Here is a 26,061-nt window from a genome sequence, read left to right on the forward strand (position 1 = left end):
TCTTTCTACATTCCAGACACATATGGATGAGCTCATCGGTTGCCCCCATAATCAACCTTAGTCTAAAATAGGGACATAACTCTATGACTCTGGTAGAGTTTAGATTTTAAGGTCTTCTAAGGACAGTGGGTGAAATGACTATGTACTCTTTAAAAATGATGAGTAAAATGGCAGAGCTATATAAAAACACCATAATAATGCTGATAATAATAACCTAAGGAACCAGTAGTAACCTGGATCAGAGAAATCTACCAATTATTTGCCTAAACTTTTCATCTGCTTTAAACTAACTAGGCAAAATTCCTTACCACTTATGATGGCCTTGTCTCCACACATCTTTTATCTCTACTGTTAGGATTTCTCTCAGTCTTTTCACACCAGACACAACCCTTTTATATCTATATTCTCCTAATTTACAATAGTCTTTTTTATCTTGTCATGCATGAAGCAGCCATACACGTCATCCTCAACTATATAGCCTTTGAAAAGTCTATTTCTTTGAGGAGTGCTGCCACGAGACTGGTAGATATGCAGAGATGATGAATAAATGTATCCTGTCCTCACCCTGTAAATCCATATTATGCATCCATATTATGCATGATCATTTTATGCTGAAAATGGAAGACTTCTAACCCTTTACTGTATGTCTAAGTATAGATATAAACTACTGCGACAGTAGCTAGCTAAGCGCAGCACAGTGGTGTAGTGGTTAGCACGCTTGCCTTGCAGTGCTGGGTCCCCCATTCATACCCGAGCCAGGACTCTATCTACAAGGAGTTTGTATGGTCTCACCAGGTCTGCATGGGTTTCCTCCAAGCACTCAGCTTTCCTCCCGCATCACAAAACATACAGATAACTGGCTTCACCCTAAATTGGCCCTAGACTACGATACATACACTACATGATACATACAGAGACATATGACTATGGTAGGGATTAGATTGTGAGCTCCTCTGTGGGACAGTAAAGTGGCAAGACAATATATACTCTGTACAGCGCTGCAGAAGATGTTGGCACTGTATAAATACTAAATAATCAAAAAATAATAGAAAACAAAAAACTAAATATTAAAATACATTAGAATACATACCAAGATAATTTTGTATTCTTTATGATCTCATTCATGGTATCATAGTTCTATCCTGGCTTGCTAAAAACAACTACATCAACCTTAATCTACATTATGTAGATTCACACCCCACTTGCTTGCAAGTGTTTTCACGCATGGTGACAGAGTTGAGATCCGTGTGCTGATTCACTTGGAAAGCCTTCGCTGCTGATCACATACCAAGAGTGTAAGCGTGATTGACTTGGCATGCACATCTCATACCAGCTTACACAAATGTGGAGGCTCATACTCATCACTGCCTGGCTAATGACAAACTGCTCTGCTGCAAACAGGAAAACAAGACAGGGGTTTCTTTCATTGAAGCATCTTCACATTATTTTAGCATGCTCTCTCTTGTGTCCAAGCAAAAGAAACATAATCAATGCAAAAATGAAAACATTTACCATGAGTATTGTGAGTAATCTATAGCGCTATTAGGGTTCGTTCACAATAAGCAAGACAACTAGACGTGCGCTACAGATGGCAAGACATGGCACCTGCATTGCTCCCTACTGCAGCACTGATTCCACTCACGACACTGAATGGGACAGCACTGTGGACTAAAATGTGTGCAGCAGTGGGTTGCCAGAATGCACTGCACTGCAAGCATACATGGGAGCGCCAGCCATTGCTGTCTAACCAATGTCAGGTGTTCTTGTGTACTGCATGCTATGCAAATTAGCCATTTCGCATTCCTGGGTTTTTAACCCCTTAAAGTAAACCTGAGACGAAAGGATGCAAAAGTTTTATAAATACCTGGGTCTCCCTCCAACCTCCTCCACGCAGATCGCTCCCTCGCCACTGTCCTCTACCTCCTGGATGGTCCGGATGATGCCCCATTATTGGGACCAGGCGGCGTAGGCGCAGCATGTACTCCACCGTCGCATGTAGCAGTAGTACTTCGCAAGCACAGAACACTTTCGGCGATGGCAGCATGGCGCGCAGGCACAGTACAGCCGACAGGCTGAAGATATCGGGGCATCTACCGGAGCATCCAGGAGACGTAGGACAGCGGCAAAGGAGTGATCTGCGTGGAGGGGGTTGGAGGAAGCCCCAGGAGTGTATAAAACTTTTCCATCCTTTCATCTCAGGTTTACTTTAAGATTCCTGATAATTTTGGCATTTCAGTTGTCGATATTGATACAGCAATTGCTTTTTTTATTACTTGTGCAATCAAAGTGATACATACCGGTATATTGTTCTTGTTTTTTTTGGGGGGGGGGGGGGACCTAGGCTTTCTTTGGGTAATATTTTCTTCAAGAATGTTTTAATTTTATATGCATTTTATAGGGGAAAAATAGGAGCAAATGCAGAACATACCATTTTTTTTTTCAATGTTACCCTTCTAATTTTCAAGTGCCACAGTCATAAAAAAACATAAATCAAAATATATTTTTTGGCTTTTCCCGATTAAAATGATACCACACATGGCATATTCCATCACCAGTTGAGCATGTAGTGTACCATGACCGCCAGGCTATGCGCATGTAGCGACTGGATGCAATTGCTAAGATGTACAGCTTAGGGGCCCCGGTACTGTACATTTACATTGCTAGGTAACAGCATAGCCATGCATCTATAGAGCATTGGGTCCCTGAAGCATCCCACTAGTGATTGCACCCGATCGCTCTAGGCGGCAGCCATTACAGGTGCTCATATACCTTTAGGCCAAGTATAGGTGACACAAAGGGTTAATTAGTTAGGTAGAGATTAAAACAACTGAAGTGAGAGGGATAGTGAGGCTGCCATATTTGTTTCCTTTTAAGCAATACCAGTTGCCTGGCATCCCGTTGATCCTCTGCCTCTAATACTTTTAGCCATAGACCCTGAACAAGCATGCAGCAGCAGATGTTTCTGACATTATTGTCAGATCTGACAAAATTAGTTGCATGCTTGTTTCTGGTGTTTTTCAGACGCTACTGCAGCCAAATAGATCAGCAGGGCCGCCAGGCAACTGGTATTGTTTAAAAAGTAAATTTTTTCCTTTACTTTCAACGCAGCAATTGTTCACTTTTAAATGGGCGCACAAGCAGGCGTTGGCAGCTCTAGCGCAGGACATGGCTCTCAAGTTCTGGACTCTTTAGACATGACCTTAGCAGTGATGTAAAAGGAAAAGGTCTGCCGGGGAAGTTTGAGCTCTGCCGTAGTGTATCCCCCCAAAATAGATGTAATCTGACAGCATTTCACCAAAAAGACACATAATCTGGTAGAAGTTCCTCCAAAATACAGATAATATGGCAGTGGTTCCCCCAAAATAGATAATGTGGCAGCAGCAGTTCCCCCAACATACACAATTTGAAAGCAGTTCACCAAAATATGCGAAACCTGGCAGCAGAACACCCAAAATACATATAATCTGGCAGCAGTGGTCCCCCAAACATACACAATCTGGCAGCATTTCCCCAAAATACGCATAATCTGGCAGCAGCCGTTCCCGTAACATACACATAATCTAGCAGCTGCTCCCCAAAGTACACGTAATCTGGCAGCAGCCGTTCCCCTAACATACACATAATCTGGCAGCCAGTTCCCCAAAATACATAACAGCGGTTCCACAAAAATGCAGATAATCTGACAGCAGTTCCCCCAAAATAGGTACCCCCAGCATAGGTAGCCAGGTCTATAGGTGTCCCGAGTATAAGTAGCCATGAGTATAGTAGTCCCCAGTATATGTAGCCAGAGGTATATGTGCCTAGTATATGTAGCCAGGGGTATATGTCCCCAGTATATGTAGCCAGGGGTATACGTGCCCAGTATATGTAGCCAGGGGTATACGTGCCCAGTATACGTAGTCAGGGGTATATGTACCAGTAAATATGTAGCCAGGGGTATATGTGCCCAGTATATGTAGCCAGGAGTATATGTCCCCAGTATATGTAGCCAGGGGGTATGTGTCCCCAGTATATGTAGCCAGGGGTATATGTGCCCAGTATATGTAGTCAGGGGTATATGTGCCCAGTATATGTAGTCAGGGGGTATATGTGCCCAGTATATATGTAGTCAGGGTATGTGCCCAGTATATGTAGCCAGGGGTATATGTGCCCAGTATATGTAGTCAGGGGTATATGTGCTCAGTATATGTAGTCAGAGGGATATGTGCCCAGTATATGTAGCTAGGGGGTATATGTGCCCAGTATATGTAGTCAGGGGGTATATGTGCCCAGTATATGTAGCCAGGGGGTATATGTGCCCAGTATATGTAGTCAGGGGGGATGTGCCTAGTATATGTAGCCAGGGGGTATATGTGCCCAGTATATGTAGTCAGGGGGTATATGTGCTCAGTATATGTAGCCAGAGGGATATGTGCCCAGTATATGTAGCCAGGGGGTATATGTGCCCAGTATATGTAGTCAGGGGGTATATGTGCCCAGTATATGTAGCCAGGGAGTATATGTGCCCAGTATATGTAGTCAGGGGGTATATGTGCCTAGTATATGTAGGCAGGGGGTATATGTGCCCAGTATATGTAGCCAGGGGGTATATGTGCCCAGTATATGTAGTCAGGGGGTATATGTGTCCAGTATATGTAGCCAGGGGGTATATGTGTCCAGTATATGTAGCCAGGGGGTATATGTAGCCAGGGGGTATATGTGTCCAGTATATGTAGTCAGGGGGTATATGTGCCCAGTATATGTAGTCAGGGGGTTTATGTGCCCAGTAGATGTAGGCAGGGGGTACATGTGCCCAGTATATGTAGCCAGGGGGTATATGTGCCCAGTATATGTAGTCAGGCGGTATATGTCCCCAGTATATGTAGTCAGGGGGTATATGTGTCCAGTATATGTAGCCAGGGGGTATATGTCCCCAGTATATGTAGTCAGGGGGTATATGTGCCCAGTATATGTAGCCAGGGGGTATATGTGCCCAGTATATGTAGTCAGGGGGTATATGTCCCCAGTATATGTAGCCAGGGGGTATATGTGCCCAGTATATGTAGTCAGGGGGTATATGTCCCCAGTATATGTAGTCAGGGGGTATATGTGCCAGAATAGGTAGCCAGGTGTCCCCCCAGCAGGAGGGGAGCAGCGCAGAGAAGACGGAGAGCTGTGAGCAACGGTGGAGAAGGGGGCCATCTCCCCCCCTTCTCTCACCTCGGGGCTCTCCTTCCCTCGCTCTCTCCTCCACAAGTAATGTGCGGGCAGCCGGCAGCGGGCGGGACTTACCTCTCCTCCTTGTCGGAACACCGGCTCTGCATGCCGCAAGTCTGGTCTGGTTCAGACCAGAGCAGCGGCACGCAGATCCGGCGCCGGAACGAGGAGAGGTAAGTCCCGCCCGCTGCCGGCTGCCCGCACATTACTTGTGGAGGGGAGAGCGAGGGAAGGAGAGCCCCGAGGTGAGAGAAGGGGGGGAGATGGCCCTCTTCTCCGCCGCTGCTCACAGCTTTCCATCCACTGCGCTGCTCCCTCCACACATGCCAGCGTGGACAGCGTCCACCCTCAGGAAATAGTAAGTGGACGCCGTCCACGCGCGTCCACGCCCCACTCGTCCCCTGATTACTATACTAAATACTGTGCGCCTTCAGCAATTGAAATAAATGTTGTAGCAGATCCTATCTATTCCTGATGCAAATTTCATTGTTTTTTTCGTCACTGGTTGTGTTCAGCATACAGTATTATGTTTACCCAACACCTGAGATTAAGTTGCCATTGGACAGTAGACATCTCAGGGTAAAAGTCAGGAGCCCTGTTGATAGGCTCCTGACCCCCTGATTATTATGTTACTCGATCATAATGATCTCTCTGCCAGGATGCAGCAAGAGCTGTTGTGTCTGCTATGTCGCCCTCTGTCACTGAGACTGTTTCAGGCTGTGTCTCATAGTGTAGGATTCTGCATGGGTTCCTGTTTAGGATTGGAGACCACTAAATATGAAGTCAAATGAGCCCAGCCCTTGGCATGCACAGTATTGCCAAAACTCTACACTCAGGCCCCCGTTCATGATGCACCACCCTACTTTGCTGTAATGAAAGTCTGTGGGGCGTTTCACGCCTGGCGCGGTGCGATGCGCAGGAAGTGCCTGCTTTAACTTGAAAGCAACATCGCTTTGTCAGGCAATTTGCGTGGCGACATGCGCTGACTGAAAGTCATATAAATCTATTTCAGCAAAGCTTGGTGTACAGAGGCGCCAGAGTAGAATAAAAATGTTTAAAAACCGTCTAAAAGAGGGGGATGTTCAGGTGGACTTACCTCCCTCAAAAATATAAAACTCAATTGAGTCACAATATATCAATACAAAAATGTTTTATTTAACTCCACTTAGTACAACGCGTTTCGCAGGTGTGGTCCCGCTTCATCAGGCAAACAGGAGTATAACTCAATGGGTATAAATGCAGACTGTGAGGCAGAGGCGCTCACTTCTGCATTTAGACCCATTGAGTTATACTCCTGTTTGCCTAAAGAAACGGGACCACACCTGCGAAACGCGTTGCACTAAGTGGAGTTAAATAAAACATTTTTGTAATGATATATTGTGACTCAATTGAGTTTTATATTTTTGAAGGAGGTAAGTCCACCTGAACATCCCCCTCTTTTAGACGGTTTTTAAACGTTTTTATTCGTCAGGTTCTAATACTCCCCACCTGCACTTGAAGTGGTTGCCTATGGGTAACCCATGTTTGTGAGTATATCTAAGTATCTAAGATTTTTTGCTTTAAACCACAACCAACTTAACAATACTACACCATATTGGGCTCTTGATTTCTCTTTGTTCTTCCACTCATGTAAATCTATGGCAACGCAGGTTTTTTTATTTAATTTTCTGCGTTCGCGTTGCAGCCCACATGCGCAGAAGCTTATTTTTTCAATAACCTTCCATGCAATTCAAATTTCTGCCACAGGAAGTAAGCGCAAGAGAGCCTCATTTCCTACTTGGCCTCCAGCCAGAAGAGAGATTACTGCACATTACTGCAGTAAGCTTCGAAGGCTACTTTTAGCTTTGCGGTGTGATGCGCTCATTGCACCACAGCAATCCCATAACGCCGGGTTTCCAGTGTGAAACCGGCCTAAATGAAGCTCCGCCCACATATCCAGTCTGCGAGCTGCCCCAATGAGTGGGCAATTGGACAGCGCACCAAGCATAGCACACAAATCATTATTATAGCACCAAAATCTACATACCACACACACACATTCATAGTAAATAAGCACCGAACACTTCACAGAGAAAAAATTATATGATAAAACACAATAGAACAGGCAAACATAATTCCTTGCATTGTATCCTGTTTTTGCATCTATTCACAAGTGTTTGTCTGTGTGCAGCTCCACTGTGACAATTACAGTGTAGTAACATTGAATGATGATTACACAGAAAAACAGAAACATCAACACAGCACAGTATCACAGTATTACACATGCAGAAAATAGAATAAAAGGATCATAAATTCATAAAGGTAAAAACAATACCATTACAAAAAAAGTACATCAAATGATCTACAAATGTAAGCAACCCTTCAAACAGCAAACAGAGAATGACAAGTAGCGCAACACTTTCACGGTTCAAAAATACAGATCAACAGCCCACAGAATATGGAAGAGGGCAAAACGCAGCAGTCATTGTGCCATTTCTGTTTACAACTTCAGTGGACCCATTATATAAAAATATATTAAAAAGCATGCATAAACATAAAGCAATTAGCAACTAGCTACTGATACTGCATAAATTATTCCAAATGCATACATAAACATTGAAATGATGCTACTTCCCTCACAAGAAGAAAAAAAGAGGAGGGTCAATTTAATTATACTGTTTTACCAAATATGCAAACATTACATTTTGGGTCTTATATTTCAATACACCCTAAATAACCATTTAATACTACATAGTACCCCTGAAATATCTGTACCCAATCTTCCATCGTACACCCCTAAAATTACCTGTACCCAGCCGTGTGTAAAATGCATTTCACAGCCTATGCTCCCTGCAAGGATGCCACATCTTCCTCATACTAGTATGGAGAATCCTCCAATATCCATTATACATATATAACACACACACACACACACACACACACGTACTTTATACAAACACATGCTCAACATGTACTGTACATGTGTGCTATAAATATGCCCATAAAGTGTACACACAACTACATACTGTACATGAACCCAATCATTATACATACCCATATAGTAGAAGTACCCACTCACTCTACACAGACATACTGTACATGTACTCAGTCACTTTGTATACACATGCTGTCCACATACCCACACATTATACACCTGCTGTATTTGTACACATGCACTATATACAAACATGCTGTACGTGTACCTACTCACTGTAAATGTGTGGTGTGCATGTACCCAAGCACTGTACGCACACTTTCTGTTCTGTATATCCATGCTCTGTACACACATGCACTATATACATGTATGCTATACATGCATCCATGCTCAGTACTCGCATACAGTCAAAAGCGGCGCCTGGAAAAAATGGCGCATGCCCTTAAAACGCTATTTAGCGTTTTAGAGTTTAAATCTTTCAATGCTGATTACACTACTTCCTGATCCAGTGTAATCGCCATTGCAGAGAGAAGAAACAGCGTAGACGTGCAGCTCTAACGTTTGCTGAAGACCGGAGCCTGGGGAGGTGATTGATGATCAGCTGTATCTCCCGCTGCGCTGACTATCATTAAAAGGAGGGGGCTCCCGAGGTGAGGAACAGAGGGTGGGAGAGGGAGTTGGCCCCCACTCCCTGCGCACATCTGCTACACTTTTCCCCGGGCAGCTATTGCCTCCTCCCGCCCCACCGCAGGCAGCCGGGCAATGCACTCTCCCACTCCACAGGCAGCCATCCAGCAACGATGCCACCTGAAAACGGTATATTACGTTTTCAGTACATTTGAATGGCGCGCCAGAAAGTAGCTGCGGAGCTATGCGCCAGATTTTCCTGCTTCGCAGTACTCATGTGCCTTATACAGGTATGCTTTGTACAACTTATTGTACATGAACAACACACTGTACACACACGCTCTGTCAAAATACTCTGGGCATACATAAGCTGTACATGAGCCAACAATCTGTGGATATGAACTTAGGTTCTGCACACATATGCACTGTACTTTTACATACACTCTGCACATTTGAGCACTGTACGTGTACCCATGAGCTGTTCATGTACTCCGTACACATTTACTTTGTACATCTACCAAAGCTTTGAACACACACGAGCTGTACATAAACCCAAGCTCTGTACACATATGTGCCATACGTGTACCCACGTTTTATAGACACATTCACTGTACATGTTACCATACAAACTGTTCTATATACTCACTCTCTATACTCACACGCTGGACACATGCGTACTATATATACATATGCCATACATCGATCCACTTGAAGGGCAACTGTAAAGAGAGAGATATGGAGGCTGCCATATTTATTTCCTGTTAAACAATACCAGTTGCCTGGCAGCCCTGCTGGTCTATTTGGCTGCAATAGAGTGTGAATAATACCAGAAACAAGCATGCAGCGAATCCTGTCAGATCTGACAATAATGTCAGACACACCTAGGGCTTGATTCACAAAGCCATGCAAACTGTTTAGCACTTAGCACGTGAAGTGACGTTCGCGGACTTTTGCGCGCGCAAAGTGCCGCGATTCGTGCGATCGCTGACTGTTGCGTGCGCAATCTGCCGTGATTTGCGGCAAATTGCGCGTGCAAAACTCCGCGAACGGCACTTCACGTGCTAACTGTTTACCACACCCGTGCTAAACAGTTTGCACGTCTTTGTGAATCAAGCCCCTGATCTGCTGCATGCTTGTTCAGTGTCTATGGCTAAAAGTATTAGAGGCAGAGGATCAGCAAAGCTGTCAGGCAACTGGCATTGCTTAAAAGTCAATAAATATGGCAACCTCCATATCCCTCTCGTTACAGTTGTCCTTTAATGTACACCCAGTGTAGTCTCACCTCCTGTACACCCATGGGCTGTATACATGGTGGTGTCCACTTAACCAGCCACTGTACACCTATGCTCTGTACACTCTCCTATGTTCTGTACACACTTTCTGTACATTCAAATGTCCTGTGCACACATTCTGTGCATGTATCCATGTGCTGTACACCCACACACTGCGCCCTTACTCGCTTGCTGTACACCTGCACTGAATAGTTACCTGAAAGTTTTATAAGCACACCCTGTACACATACCTATGCACCATACTATCCTCTGTACTCTGTTGTGACAAGTGTGCAACTATATATTTATTTTGGTATTTTTACTCTTTTCCTTGCATATACAAATTATGTGTGTATACTGTTGTATTTTCAGGGGTTTATCACTATTTGATGCATTTTATTGCTTTGTTTTTTGTGTGTCCTTAGTGACTAACTGACGATTGCCTTTGATGATAATGTATATGGCTTAAATTTACAGTATATACAAACAAGGGAAAACAATCATCTCTATATGAGTCACCATTTAATCTCTCATCTACACTCACTGCACCTTCCCAAATAGTAATACAACTCTAAAGCAATTACCACTGTCCCCCATCCACCAACCTGCGCACAATTTATTAACAAAGGTGAAAAGAAAACAGGAAGTGAAGTAAACCAAGGCAACCAATGAACATTTTTGTTTCATTTAATAACTGCAAACCAACTGGCTGCTCTTGGGTATTGCTCAACTTTTGCTCCACTTTGTCTTTGCTCTGTTCTAGTGAAACCAGCCCAATTTCTAAAAAGTGAAATTCAAACAAAGCAGGATATGAAGTTATACTTTTTCACCACATTAATGTACTTTTCTCTGTTCCTCTCTTCTAATGTTCTCTGGATGAGTCCTATTTGCTATTTCATGGAAAAAACACTTTTCATCAGAACATTAAACCCAAATCTAACTAAGCAGCATATTAATTCCCTAACAAATTCCCTGCTCAGCACGTTTACACAGATCCTTTGAAATCTCTCTGCAATGACTGCATATTAACATACATATTTTAATTTTGTCCTTTCACAACAAGTAATATAAAAAGTACAGAGAAAATGCAAACTAGCAAAATAAAGCAGACCATAATACAGAGAATGTTGTGAGACACTCACTTCCTGTGATAACATAGAATGCTAAGCTGTGAGAGAGACAGTCCACTGTACATTCCAAATGACAACTGCTTGTTTTCTGCCAGTTAAAAACAGAACCTGAGCTAAGTCTGGGATATAAATATTGTAAGCAAGCCGCCAGACAAAACTTCCCAGACTGCCAGCCTGAGATCCAGCCCAGTGTGGAGGATCTCACTTGAGTGATATCTTACTTAACGTTCTGCTATCATTGATATAACAGGTTACCAGATTGCTGTGAAGTGGCCCATTTGTACAAGACATATTTTTGGTAAAGGTTATTCTGCAGTGTTTAATTTAATCCATCTGTTCCCTTTCTCAGGCTGAGCAAAGCACTAGATTCACTCCATTGAGCTTTAAGGGTGGCAGCAGTTAACCCTTCTTCTGCCACAACAACCCTTAAATATGTGTCCCTAAAGTCAAAAAGGAAAGCAGAAAAAAAGGTTTGGCTCATAAAAGATGCATGCAGAATATACAATTTTAAACAGCAGCTGTTTGACTGTTGTGGCCTTTGAGCTGGGACCAAAACAGTATTCGCCAAGCTTGAAGAAAGACTCTTATCACCTTAGTGTGTAATTAGTAGCTGACCAAATAGAAAATTGCACATCTAGTGCACTTACCCTGTCCATAGCTAGCTTTAATGTCATTCTAGAGAGCTCTGAAGTGGAGAGAGGCAGGCAGAGGAGTGAAGGAAGATAAACATGCCACAGGGATACTCACGGTTTCTTGAGATTTATCCTTGACATCATACACCGTCAGCTTAATTTTAGTTTCCTCGTAGATGGGATACTCCGAGGGAAACGTCACGCCAGTCAGAAACAGTGGATCTCTTGTTCCCTGTATAGCACAAGCAGACAGTCTCAGCTCAATGAGGTGGCAGCTGCTGGCAGCATAGAAAGCAACTGACAGACAAGCAGGCAGACAAGAGTAAAAAAGAAAAAAAGATATCAATTTCAAAGAACACTTTGTGTTCTGTCCAAAGTCGGATGTCGCCAGCCTCTTTTAGGGCATGACTTGGACATGCTGAAATCAATCTAGGACACCCAACAGACTACCAACATTCAGTAGAAAAAAAAACTGCAGCTCTGTCATAGTCTGTCAATGGTGTTATAAGTGTGCAGCAATAACCTGTTTATTTCCTATGCTGGTCTGTTTTGAAAAGTGTTTCCTTAGGGCCAGCTGTCACAGTGCTTTTTCTCTTTTCAGGGGACTTGCACTGTAATTTGTACAAACAGCCAGCAACAACTCTGATTAAACCACACCAACCAAGGCAGCTGTAATGAGGGCAGCAATTGGGGATTAAATCCACAAAGTGAAGCATTCAGCTGACAATGATATCTATTTCCACAAACCCTGTTTGCTGTCAGGTTCACGCGCAGATTTAGACTTTGTTCTTGACAGTTGCCTTTTATCCATTCACTTGATTTCGTAACACCCAGTTGACCCAGATATCCTACGAGAACATCTGTTTTAAAGTGCTGCTAATAATGTCTTTCTCTTCGTCAAGATGCTTAATTCACCTGAACACCAGCGATATTTAAAGAACTGACAGGAAATATCTGCATTGGCCTTTCCGAATTCAGCCTAAACTGTGCTGTGGTTTCTCAGGGGAGAGAAAGACTGTGCATGCACTCAAGCTGCACCTAATTCTTTACTAAACTCTACGGTTTTTATATGATTTAATGAAGATGTCATTAAGAGCACGTCAGAGGATGTCTCACAGCGGAAAAGAAGCTGCTGAGGATTCAAAAGAAAACTTGAAGTGACAGGAATATGGAAGGTGCCATTTGGCTGTTTGTTGATCCTCTGCTTGTAAGTGATCCAGTTCACCTATGCAGATCAGATGTTCTGATTCCACTGACTGCAATTTGTTGCATGTAGGTAACTCAGATATTGCTAAAGCCAAATGACCAGAAAATGACAACCAAACACTTGGTGCTCCTAACTGACAACACAAATGGCAGCATATTCCTTAGTTGAGGTTTCCTGGAGCTATCCAAGAAGCAACTTGCAGCTTTTAATAAAATCGCTACAGGAAGTCAAATCAGCCTTATAAATGATATTACTTTTAATATTACTTTTACATTTAAAGCAAACCTGAAGGGCCATGGGGGTTGATGCAGGAAGCAGCGGAAATGTTCTTGTGCATAGGCAGCACACAACAATACTTTTACTACTGTCAGCAGTGTACCGCACATTGCACAAGTCGTGGTACATTGGTAACACAATAGTTACTACGGTTATATGCGCTATGCTACTTGCGCAATGCACGTTTTCGTTGTAGTGCTCGTTTTACCCATGTACGGCAGGCAATGCAAATTGTGAAACATATTGTGCGGTATACTGCTGGCAGTGTTGGAAAGGAAAATTGGGGCCATGCTCCTCTCCAACTACTATGCAGGCGTGGCTGCACTCGTGCCAGAAGAGGAGCATGTCCCTGATGTTCGGGTCCTAGGCAGCGGGGGAGGTCCAGAGGATAATGTGGGAAGCCTCTGGAGGATCCAGGGTATCTTGACAAGCTTCTTTTAATGTAGGTATTCCTCTCAATCTGTGAAGGTGTTCCCTCTATTATATACAGATCTACTATGGGGTTGATTTACTAAGGCATCTCCTGAGATTCCCATGCTTCTCCACTGCTAGCCATCCTGGACTAGATATTATAAAAAAGTGCCTGCTGTAGGTGGTTCAAGACTGTAGCCTTCACCTGGGTCATTCTAGAACAAAGTAAAGGTTGCTCAAAGGAAGGATACTATGTTAGCTTTAGGGCAGCCCCCTCCTTCAACATCTTCAAGAAAGCCCTCAAAACTCACCTTTTCACTCTGGCCTACTACCCCTCACAAGTGCTCTAAACCTACAGTTGAACTCTGGTCCCCTACCATTCGTGTCCTTACCTCTCCCTCTAGATTGTAAGCCTTTGGGCAGGGTCCTCCTCCTTTTGTGTCCTACCTGATCTTGCACCTCCATTACTGTGAACCCATGCTATGCATCTGAGTGAACCTAACTTGCCTAATCTCCATGCTCCATCCAGTGACTGACTAAGCATTACCTGGTACTCATACTGTGCTGGTGATCTGGTTTTCTTGTATTCCTGTATTGTCATATTGCTGTATGTCACCCCTAAATATTGTCTGTAACCTAAATTAATGTTCAGCGCTGCATAATATGTTGGCGCTTTATAAATACAATAAATAAATAATAAATAATAATTAGCTCTTGTCTGAATGCAGTCCTCTGCAGGCCGTGGCAGTGAAAACTTAACCAAACCCGAGGAGAACTGCGGGTGAAAACTTAACTAAGTATAGTGATCCTCCAGAGGCTTCCCATGCTGTCCTCTAGGCATCTGCCACTGCCTGGGACCCTACGGAACATCAGAGCCATGCTCCTCTTCTGGCACGAGTGCTGCCATGCTGCACACACGCAAACACAGCCACCCCTGCACAGTAGCTGAAGAGGAGCATGGCCCTGATGTTCCTTTCTGATAAGCCCTTGTTGGAATTCTTTGGGGTGGGTCACACTCAACAAAGGGGAACAGAAAACAGCGTGGGAAGCCTCTATAAGATTCAGAAGCTTCCCTCTTCTTAAAGTGTACCCGAGGCAACATGTGACATGATGAGATAAACATGTTTATGTACAGTACTAAACATATTAATAACCAGGCTGTTTTACTTGTTTTATTTTGCTACCTGAAAGAGTTAATTTTTAAGGATGGAAGTGACAGCTTCTGTCTTGTCAGGAGCTTGTCAGGAATATAGTAAACATCACTGACAGCAATTTTTTCTACATATTTCATTTTTCTACAGATTTTCTACATATTACATTTTTCTACATATTTTTAAAAGCAGAGGGAGAGAGAAAAGGGTCAAAATAGTTCATGGTTTTTCATTTAGGGACACTTAATAGATTGCAACTGAGCAGAGACAACAAAACATTCAATCTACTTTCTAAATATTTAAATATAAAATAAAAGTTCCCCTCAGGTACACTATGAAGCAAACCAGTGAGGTTTGCAACCTAACATTTTGGATACTTAGCTCTGGAGAGGGAAGACTCTAGATCCTCAAAAGACTTTGCACCTGTCCAGCAGCACAGGCGCAAAAAGCTGAGCCCGATTGGGTCTATGCTTCTGCACAGGTGCAGATGGCTAGCACATGTACAGTAGCATGGACCCGATTGGACTCGGCTTTTTTCATTAAAAATCGAGCAGGTCAGTGCCACTGCGAATGTGTGAGCCATCAACAAGCCCATATCATCTGTCTTTCAGGGGGATACAGGGTTGGAGCAGTTTGGTAAAGGAGAATGGTGGATGCCTCTGGAGGACCCAGAGGATTCCTTCTGCTGTGGCGAGTAACCATTTGGGGCACTTTTTTCCCTACAGGTACTCTTTAAAAAACTTTACATACTGTAAAAAATATAAAATAAACGTTTGTGGTGGATGCAATTAAAAAACTTCTCTGTAACCCTCACTATAATAGTACATGATCCATATGAGGTTGGTAGATTCCAACAACTGTTAATTAATCTAGCCTAGATGCATGGAGATCTCTGGAAATGACTTGGGTATTTATCGTTCACACTATGGGCTTGATTCACAAAAGTGTGATAACTGATAGCACGGCCGTGCTATGCAGTTACCACACAATGTGATGCGCGTGAAAGTTTGCGCGCGTAAAGACTTACGCCTGCATGCTAACGAAGGTTTGCGCACGATTAAGTGCGTGTTTGCACGTGAACACTTGTATTATCGCGTGTAAACTTTCGTTTAGCACTCGACCGTAAGCCTTTATGCGCGCAAACTTTCACGCGCGTCACATCGCGTGGTAACTGCATAGCACGGCCGCGCTATCAGTTATCACGCTTTTGTAAATCTGCTTTTCTGCAATCCGCAAGGAGATTAGAAAAGTCATGTTTTCAAATGTACCTTCTTCACATTTGTGCACTATAGTGTGCTATTTTATAACTAACTGTTGCATGCATTTCTGTGCATTGAGCTCAGAAACTCATTGCAATAGAAGTCCCTGAGTGTTTTTAAAAATCGAATTGCAATGCGATTTTACATGCGTTTTGAGCTTTTTTTTTTCCGAGAAGGTGTAGAGTTTCTTGTTTGGCTTCCAAACGCATGCTATGAAAAATGCATGTAAAAATGAACTTTGACACATTTCAAAATGCAAAACTACTTTTCATTAAACGTGTAAAATTGCATATGCATTTGCAATGCCTTTTTCAAAACGTATAGTGTTAGTATTCTTCTCACCACAGTGCAAGTCTATGCATAGAAAATTGTTCGGTATCTTGTCCTCAAAGTGAATTTTTCATTTCTTCAGAAAAGTGCTGATTGCACGGATATACCGAGTGCCACTAGAGGGAGGATATACAAGTCTTATCTTGATAAAGTGCAGAGAGGCGTGAAATGATCGCTGACTCTTCTGACACTGCTGTCACGGTATCGTGAGCAATCTGCTTCCTGAACGCTGCAATTTGGTTGTCGGGGTTTAATGTGTTGGCTGTTTTATAAAGGTAATTCTTGGGGGGAAAAAAGGTTTTCTGGAAATTATGCAATATCAGACAAGCATGTTCAAGAGACTTTCAATAACAAAATATTCCTATGAATGCCTCAGATGACAGTTCTGCAATGCCTTACATATATAGGATTGCCTATCAGCATTATTACCGACGTATGCAGAATAGAAAGCCTCTTAAGAGACACAAGATTTTCCAGAACAATCTATTGCATGAGGTATAGCACTTTTCACTTTTGTTCAAGACTGAATTGTTTAATGACAATACTTTTGTCCTATGCTCATTATGACTGTGAGAGATCGCTGTGGTCCTTTCCTTGCCTACATCTCTAATGCGATATCAGTGAAATTGTAAAAACACTCTTCAGTCTGCCCCCTACAATTAAAGTGTACCTGAACTGGCATGTGACATGATTAGATTAACACGGGCACATAAAGTACTACCTGGGGTTTCAATGGAGCAGACGTGACATGGCATTCATTTTCAAAATGCATCACATTTATTATAACAAATTGCTTCACAAATTTCTCCTGGTTTCATACAACATGAAAGCAGCATGTAGCTAGAGATTGATTTAGTTGTAATGGGGCCATTTGGTAAGCTGAAGTAGAGGTAAGTCAAAGAAGGTAGGCCCCCTTGACACCCACTAGGCAGCAGGCACCTGCCAAGGTTTCCTGGTGGATGATCCTGCTCTGCATGTAGCTCCATATGCTGAATTTAAAGACTGTCTGAAACATTCATGGCCAGAAGCCACTTCTTTAGAGGCATAAATCTGCCCGAGGATGGTTACACGTTACATGTGCAGTCCCTTCGACAGCATCACAGATATATAAGTCGTACCCTCAGGAACTGATGGTATGTATTCATATGTATATGTACACGGGGAACACGTGTCAGGAAATCTTTGCATATCCTTGCATATGGAGCTATATGCTATCATTCATGTTGTATGAAACCAGAAGAAATGTGTGAAGCAATTTGTTATGATAAATGTGATGTCACGTCTGCTCCATTAAAACCCCATTTGGATTTGGATTGTAATACTGTATATGGGGCTAGAGATTACAGTACTATAAAGGCATTGTACATACAGTATAATACTTGTCCTACTAATATTAACTTGTTTGCGGTCCCTTTCTCTATTTTTTTTGTCTGCATTGCAAGTGTTAACAGACAGTTTTGTTATCAATGCAAAATAGGCAGTCCAATAGCAAGATGAGTACAGCCTGGCTCTTCTGAAAACAAGGCAGAAACAAAACACTTTTATCTGGTCGTGCAAACTATCCTTGATGATTAGAGAGTTATCCCAGGCTCAAAGCTGATTATTTTATTATTCAGTATGCATTTTTTCGTTTTGCCAAGCAATCAGCCATATGTTAGAGAAGGTTGATTTTCCCTAGAGTTTAAATCTGTAGAATTCCTACTCTGTCATCTGGTATTGAAAGAAACATGGTGTAATTCCATCACATCCTTCCCCAGGTATCTGGATGAGCAGGTAAGGCTTGGTGGATAATCCATACAGGACAGTAAATAGTGGTATTGTTAAAGGGAATGTCCAAACAAAATAAAAAAATGAGTTTCACTTACCTGGGGCTTCTATCAGCCCCATGCAGCCATCCTGTGCCCTCGTAGTCACTCACTGCTGCTCCGGTCCCCCGCTGGCAGCTTGCCGACCTCGGAGGTCGGCGGGACGCATTGCGTACATTTTTACGCATTCATGCTACTGCAGGAACATTAAGGCCCCGTTCACACTTGCGGTTGTCTGCCAAACGGACCGGATGACCTGACCGGATCCGGACCGGATCCGGATCGGAACCGTACGGTTCTGATCCGGATCCGATCCGGAACCGGTCAGGTTGCATCAGGTGTTCATCAGGATGCGATCCGGATCCGTTTGGCAAAAGTTACGAAAAAAACAAAAAAAATGTTGGGGTCTGGGAGGTCAGCAGAAGGGGGACCTGTGGAATCAGGCCCTCCGCTGTTTAGCACTCACCTCCACCTCCAACATGCTGCCAACATCTCCAGCTCGTGCTGCTCCACTCCAAAATGCTTGCCCATGTGTCCCCGATCCAATATCGCCGCAACAATCCTCATAGGAAGTGGGGTAGAACATCCGGATTTTAGCCAGTGTGTTGTGCGCTATCCGGTTCTCATTGATTTGTATTGGCCGGATGGTGCAGTCCGGCTCCGCCCCGGATACGGCTGCCGGAGGAGCCGGACCAAAAAATAGCGCATGTTGGAACGGACGCCGGAGTCCGGTCCGGCTCCGGTCCGGACGAAACGGACGCATGTGAACGGTGGCATAGACTTACATTGCTATGCCGTGCGTCCGTTTCGTCCGTTCCGCATGCGGTGCGGCTCCGGCACGGCGATTCCGGATAGCCACCGCTAATGTGAACCGGGCCTTACACATACATTTTTACGCATTACTGGTTCAATGCGTAAATTTTTACGCATTGAACCAGTAATGCGTAAAAATGTATGTATTAATGTTCCTGTACTAGTAGCGGGAATGCGTAAAAATGTAAGCAATGCAGCCCGCCGACCTCCGAGGTCGGGAAGCTGCCAGCGGGGGACTGGAGCAGCAGTGAGTGACTACGAGGGAACAGGATGGCTGCATAGGGCTGGTAGAAGCCCCAGGTAAGTGAAACTCATTTTTTTTTATTTTGCTTGAACCTTCCATTTAAGGAGCTTTTGGCCCCAGTGCGAGCTTTACATAGGGCCCTCCAACCATTCTACTATACATAACAATTCATATGCAGGACATCAACAGTATGAGGTGTACGCAGGGGAAGGGAATAGTTTGCTAATGATTAACACTATTCAAAATATTTATAGAAATTAATATTACCAGCATAGAATCATTGAAGAGCTAATATTGCAGTTGAGGGAGGCCCCTCTGGTTCTAGGCCCCCACTGGGATCACAACCTCTGCATCGCTATTGCTACTCCACTGACAGTAAATATCTGCCCAGTCTGAGCTCTTTCACACAGGAAGTGCTGAAAAAAGCCTAGCATTGACTAGTGCTTACACAGGAGTTTCTTGCTGGTGCTGACTGAGCAAGCATTGACTGACACTGACTAGTACCAAGCGTGTTGTCTAGCTCAGACTGGCACTGAGAGTGTTGACTAACGTTGACTGTCTCTGAGAGTGTGGTCTGGCGCTCATTGACACTAAGTTTTCTCCTGGGAAATAATTTTCATCATCTTCTGTTTAAAATAACTTTTGAACACTCAATTAAAAAAGTACCAAAACTAGATGAAAAATTACTGTCAACATTTTTCTGAGTATTGTATTGCTTACTGGTGGTTTCAAGGGAATTTTATTGATAAGGTGTGAAAATATCACCTAGGAGAACACTTTGGATAATAAGGGAATTGCATATGGGCCTGAGAGTGTTAATCAGTGCTGAGAGTGTTTACTGGCATTGACTGGCAGCAAGAGTGTAGACTAACGATGACTGACTCCAAGATTGCGGTCTAGCGCTTACTAGCACTGAGAATGTTGACTAGCACTGACTAGTACTGAGAGTGTAGACCGGCACAAACTGGCCATAGCTAGTGATTTCACTGACAGCATTGTCCATTGACTCCTAATAAGACCAAATCACTAGTCCCTGCCACCAGCATGCCTGCAGCAGAACTTTTAAAAAGCCAGCAAATGCCAGACCTGTAGTGTGACCTGGCCTAAGCAGTTCGCAAATAATGACAAAATGTATGTGGAAACAAAGCAGAAAACTGTAAAAAAAAATTTTTTTTTTTTCTTTGGAGTGAAAAAACACATTGGACGTGAATCCACTTATTGACTAACAAGGGCTGTCAGGTGTAATGCACTTTTTGCGTGCGATAAAATAAAAAAAAAGGTACAAGTAGAAAAAATAAATCTCTTATAAACAAAAGGAAATCATGCACAAATATCCTAAAGCCTTCAAATTTGTTTCGGACAGTTTCTTAGCAAGAAACACAAATGTAAATTCTGCTCTTACAATCTTAATAAAAGAGACCTATAGGATGTATTAAATAAAATCATCCTTCTTTTATCACCTATTGCAGCACACATTTTTCTCCCTTGCATATTATGTGTTTTAAAAGATTGCTTAAAACTGCCCTTTTTACCTTGTAAAGTTAATTCAAATAGACTCCAGTAAGCTGTGGCGCCCAACACATACATTACTGCTTAGTGCCTCAGCTTATAGCATGCTTGATTCTACAGTGAGTCAAAGTGTGTTGTGTCTAAGCACCGCTTGTTATGTGCTGCGGGCAACTGAGCTTTCCATCTTAGTTATTTCTTAGATACTTCAGTGCACGAGGCCTTCATGGGGCTCAATATGCACACCATAATGGATGGCAAGTAAAAAAAACAGCATGATGCCACAACACACCACTAGGGCTGTTCTCTAGGACCCCCTCTTTATTCATGTATGGCTGGAGTCTGACACTTTTCATGCTAATTACTCCAGTCCAGTTGATTTCAGTCTTTAGTTTGCTTTGCAGCATTAGCAGTGGGAGGTTAATCCTCTTTAAAGCAGACCTGAACTTCCTCTCTGCTCTAAAAGATAAGCAACAGCATAATAACTTTTGAAGGGGAAAAAATCCTTGTTTCAGCGTATAGAACTCCTACTGAGATTCTGCGGAGTGGTTACTTTCTGGTATCTTGGGAGCACAGAAAGAGTTAAACTCCTGTGTTTACATATTGGCTCAGACAGCTGACAGCTCAAATTATACTAGCTCATTACTTGCAGAGAATGGCTAATTAGACAGTCTGTTCTCTATAAACACACACAGGTTGGATTTCTCTGCATTTCCTTATCTCCAGTGCAAGAGTTCAGATCTGCTTGAAGCTCTTCTGTTTAACTAATTCCATGCTTCCACCCTCATCTATATTTATAGACTATAGGCTTTTTTTGAATTTCCCACTGCAGTTAACATATCACTCTACCAGAAAGATATGACTAAGTTTATAGATATAAGTGAGGTCAGACGGTTTTAGGAGATAAGCCGAGCAAAAGAGCTAAAAGAGAACCGATCTCCCTCTAGGGGCTCTACAAACCAGGGCTGTGGAGTCGGTCCAAAAATCCACCGACTCCGACTCCGACTCCTCAGTTTAGGATTCCACCGACTCCGACTCCACGACTCCGACTCCTCTAATTTGCATATTACAATTTTGTTGATTAAAAGTATGTAACATGAAATTCGTCTCTTAACTGCCAACGCTTAGGAATTTTAAAAGACAACTGAAGTGAGAAGGATATGTAGACTACTATATTTATTCCCTTTAGACTAAAACTAGTCCTTGGTAAGAGTACTTGTAAAAGGTACAACCGGAACAAAGAACATCTATCAAGTGTGGGTGCATGTAAGAATAATGTGCAGGTACTCTGCAGGGGAATGAGGAGATTGTAAACAGACAACACCTCTGTGTTCAATGTGCACAGCATTCTCAGTGGATTCCCTGCAGCTCTGTGGGGAGTGCATATGTAGAGTATAGTACTACTGTGTAACAAAGTAAACCTGAGACAGATGAAATTAAAGTTTTATACATACCTGGGGCTTCCTCCAGCCGCCTTCAGGATAATCAGTCCCTCGTTGTCCTCCTCCACCACCTGGATCTTCTGCTATGAGTCCAGGTACTTGAGTCAGTCAAGCGTAGTGCGCATGCACACACTCCGCCGCCAGGAGCATACTACACCTGTGCAGCACTATTGCGCAGGTGCAGAATGTTCCTGGCTGTGGGAGCGGGGTGCGGCCGGACAGCGCTGACTGGCTGAATTACCAGGACTCATAGCAGAAGATCCGGGTGGTGGAGGACAGTGAGGGACTGATTAGCCTGAAGGGGCCTGGAGGAAGCCCCAGGTATGTATAAAACTTTACTTTTCATCCGTCTCAGTTACCCTTTAATTTGTAGTCACCAAACCAAATTTTAATAACATATCAAATTATTTTATTTCATCAGCAAAGGGAGTGCATACATTTGCATAAATCAGCATCAATGCAGAATTATTTCCATCTCGTTGACCATCTCTATTAGTGACATAGCTACACATCAGGCTTTATTCTTACAGCATAGATGTTATTTAGTATATATAAGAGATTCCTGTGTACACATCATATATACAGTCACAATCAGATATGTATATCTGACCTTAAAAATACGGGGACTGCTTTATTGAAGCAGCACAAGTAACTAATTTTGATTGGTTTATTTCATTTTTGTGGACTAAGCACAGCTATTACTGTATATATACTGTATATATACATTATTTTTAATGACTATTATCTGAGAAATAGAACATTTTATCATATTTTCTATTTTAATTACAGTTACAAATTCATTAGGAGTCGGAGTCGGTGCATTTTTTCCCGACTCCGACTCCAGGCACCCAAAATTGCCCGACTCCACGACTCCGACTCCACGACTCCGACTCCACAGCCCTGCTACAAACAAAAAACAATCCTGCAATTGGCAGAATTGCCTGACTACAATACATTGGCAGATCATAAACAGGGTGCGGAAGAAGTCTTCTAAGATTAAAATTACAAACTTTGTTTTATTGAATTAAACATTTGCATGCTTTAGGCAAATATGTAGGAGACCCTCAAGAAATGCATATGCATATTGACCATGTAGGGCACTATTAGAGGGATCAGCTATAACCATACATTTTCAACCCTTAGTTACCAGGCTCCCCACTAGGTTAGCAGCTTTCTGAAATCCTCCTGCACCAACCAGAGTTGCTATTCCATGCTATCTTGCAAGGCACCCCACACACTACTGATGGCTACAGAAATTCATGAACAGAGCTTAGAGAGAGAGAGACTCACAAGCTTGCAGGATTCTCTTTGAGGTATAGCTGGGGGACAGAGCTGGCAGGACACTCCCTGCATGGAGATTGGATGTTCTCCATGTGTGTGCATAGGTTTCCTCTTGGCACCCTAGTTTTAACCTGCATCCTGATAAGTCCATTAGTTTCCCTCAGAATTGGACCGGGACTGTTAGGAGGATGACAGTAGACTGTAAAGCAGGCGATACACTGGCTCGATTCACGGCCGTTTCGACAGCAGATCCGATCCTGGGATCGGATCTGCTGCCAATCGCTTGCGCTAAACGCACCCGCCGATCCGATTCCCTCCCGAAATCGGATCGGACCGTCGATCGCGCCGTGCGGGAAATTACCCTCGATCGCCCGGCGGTAGGAGCGCGTCGCTTGCGGCGTACGATTCGGGCCCGATCCGAGCATGTATACATTACCTGAAGCTGGCTCCGGGGTCCTCTTCTCCTCGCTGCACCGCATTTCCGCATGTCCCAGTGTACGCTTATACTTCCTGTGTCACTCCGGTGACCAGGAAGTTGAAATAGAGGGCGCTCTATTTGAACTTCCTGGTCACGGAGTAACACAGGAAGCGCCGGGATGGAGCAAGAACAGCGGTGCGGTGCAGTGCGGAGAAGACGCCCGGGAGCCAGCCTCAGGTAATGTATACGGGGGGGGGGGGGACAGGCGGCAGGAGCAGCTGAACAGATTGTGATCGGTTTCAGGCTGAAATCGATTCACAATCTGTTTGCAGTAAAGGCAGCCATACGATCCCTATCTGATCAGATTCGATCAGATAGGGATCTGTCAGCTGGTCGATCTAATGGCACATCGACCAGTGTATGGCCACCTTAACTATCATATGAATTAGACTGTGTGTTCCTCTGAGGGACAAAAGAGGTTGGATAAAGCACTGCAGAAAATGTTAATGCTATATAAATACATAATAATAATAATCTCTCCCCCATACACACCCCACACAACTTCTTAAGATGCCCCCCAAGTGGTAAAAGCTATGTGAGCTGGTATTGGCCACATAGAGAATCCCCTTTTCTCAACTAGAAACAAATGAGGGTGGTTTGTGAGTGGAGCGAGCACCATATGCCCTATCAGAAATGACCATGATAATCAGGAGGGAAGGTCTTTGCAGAAAGGAAAACGACAAAAACATCAAATGAGTACACTGGCTTGACTAGTCTAAATTAGGGACAGGTTTGCACTACATAATAGAGCATAGAGATGTAAATAATGATAAAGACAACCAGTAAATAACTTTAATGCTGTGAACCGCAGAGCATGAGTGGAAACATCAGAGAGTCTATGCACTCTCTGATGCCCCTGTGATCGCGTTTCCATATGAGCAGCTGAAAGAGCGTATATGGACACGAGCCCTAAGGACTTGGATTACTGGAACTAATGGGCCTCAATTCACTAACCTTATCTCCTGTCTTTAATAATCTTCTAGAGTTGTTACCATGGTGATAAGGCATGTAGTATTCAGGAAAGATTTTACCTCAGGCAAACCTAAAGTTAACTCTTCTGTCTTTAACTTAACTCTTTAATCCTTGAAATAACTCCAGAGTTAAGGACAGGCTGTTTATTAACTGCGTGTGAAAATAACTACAGAGGAGGTAACTTAACTACAGAGGAGGTAACTTAACTACAGAGGAGGTAACTTAACTACAGAGGAGGTAAATTAACTACAGAGGAGGTAAATTAACTACAGAAGAGGTAACGTAAGGAATGAAGAGATAATATAACTCTCTTACTGTGTGGAGGTAAGTTTTCTCTTGCCTTATTATCTCCAGCATGATCTTAGTGAATTGAGGCCAATGTGTTCTGATGAGACCAAGATAAACTTATTTGGTTAAGATTGTGTCAAGTGTGTGTGGTGGCAATCAGGTGATGAGTACAAAGACAAGTGTGTTTTACCAACAGTCAAGCATGGTGGTGGTACTTTATGTTCAGAAACAAAGCAGAGAGCAGTGCAGACTCAGTGACAGGCTGCCAGCATGCTTTACACTGCTGTGTCTCCTGTGCTTTGCTTAGAAAGTAGTAAAAGTGCAGAGCTAGAAGTCAGACCTCTCCAGCTGTCCCTTATTTATGCCTTAAAAGAGTCCTCAAGGGAATTGAAGGAAAATAAGTGCTACTTACCCGGGGCTTCGTCCAGCCCCAAGCTCCCAGCATGTCCCTTGGTGCAGCTCTGCGGTGAGCCGTTCACTTGTGAAGCTTTCCGGTCCCCGGCAATGACGTCAGGCCGACCAGGAGGTACTGCACCTGCGTGAGGGGTGCTGTCAATCACCGCCACGTGGACCTGAGCATACTGCAGAGGCGCAGAACTACTACGCTTGCGCAGTACGCTCCGGTCCACGTGGCAGTGATAGAGACGCTCACGCCGGTGCAGTACAGGGTCAGCCTTCGCCCTGGTCAGCCTGGACGAAGCCCCGGGTAAGTGGCACTTATTTTCCTCATATCCCTTAATGACTCCTTTAAAGAGAACCTGAACTGAAAATAAAAAGTAAAAATAACCATACACAGATCATACTTACCTCCTGTATACTCCTCAATCT

The 26,061-nt window shown here is 43.4% G+C and overlaps 1 protein-coding gene across 5 annotated transcripts in view; it reads right to left on the bottom strand.

Annotated features, from left to right (window-relative positions):
• Nucleotides 1-26,061, bottom strand: part of INPP4B (inositol polyphosphate-4-phosphatase type II B) — a 668,171-nt gene that overhangs the window by 622,701 nt on the left and 19,409 nt on the right. For all 5 annotated transcript variants that reach the window (XM_068279481.1, XM_068279471.1, XM_068279463.1 and 2 more), the window contains exon 2: nt 11,886-12,002. In XM_068279481.1, the coding sequence (XP_068135582.1) occupies nt 11,886-12,002 (117 nt within the window). The remainder of the gene's footprint in view (nt 1-11,885; nt 12,003-26,061) is intronic.

The sequence above is a fragment of the Hyperolius riggenbachi genome, chromosome 1 (genome assembly GCF_040937935.1).
Source record: "Hyperolius riggenbachi isolate aHypRig1 chromosome 1, aHypRig1.pri, whole genome shotgun sequence".
In the NCBI taxonomy this organism is placed as follows: Eukaryota; Metazoa; Chordata; class Amphibia; order Anura; family Hyperoliidae; genus Hyperolius; species Hyperolius riggenbachi.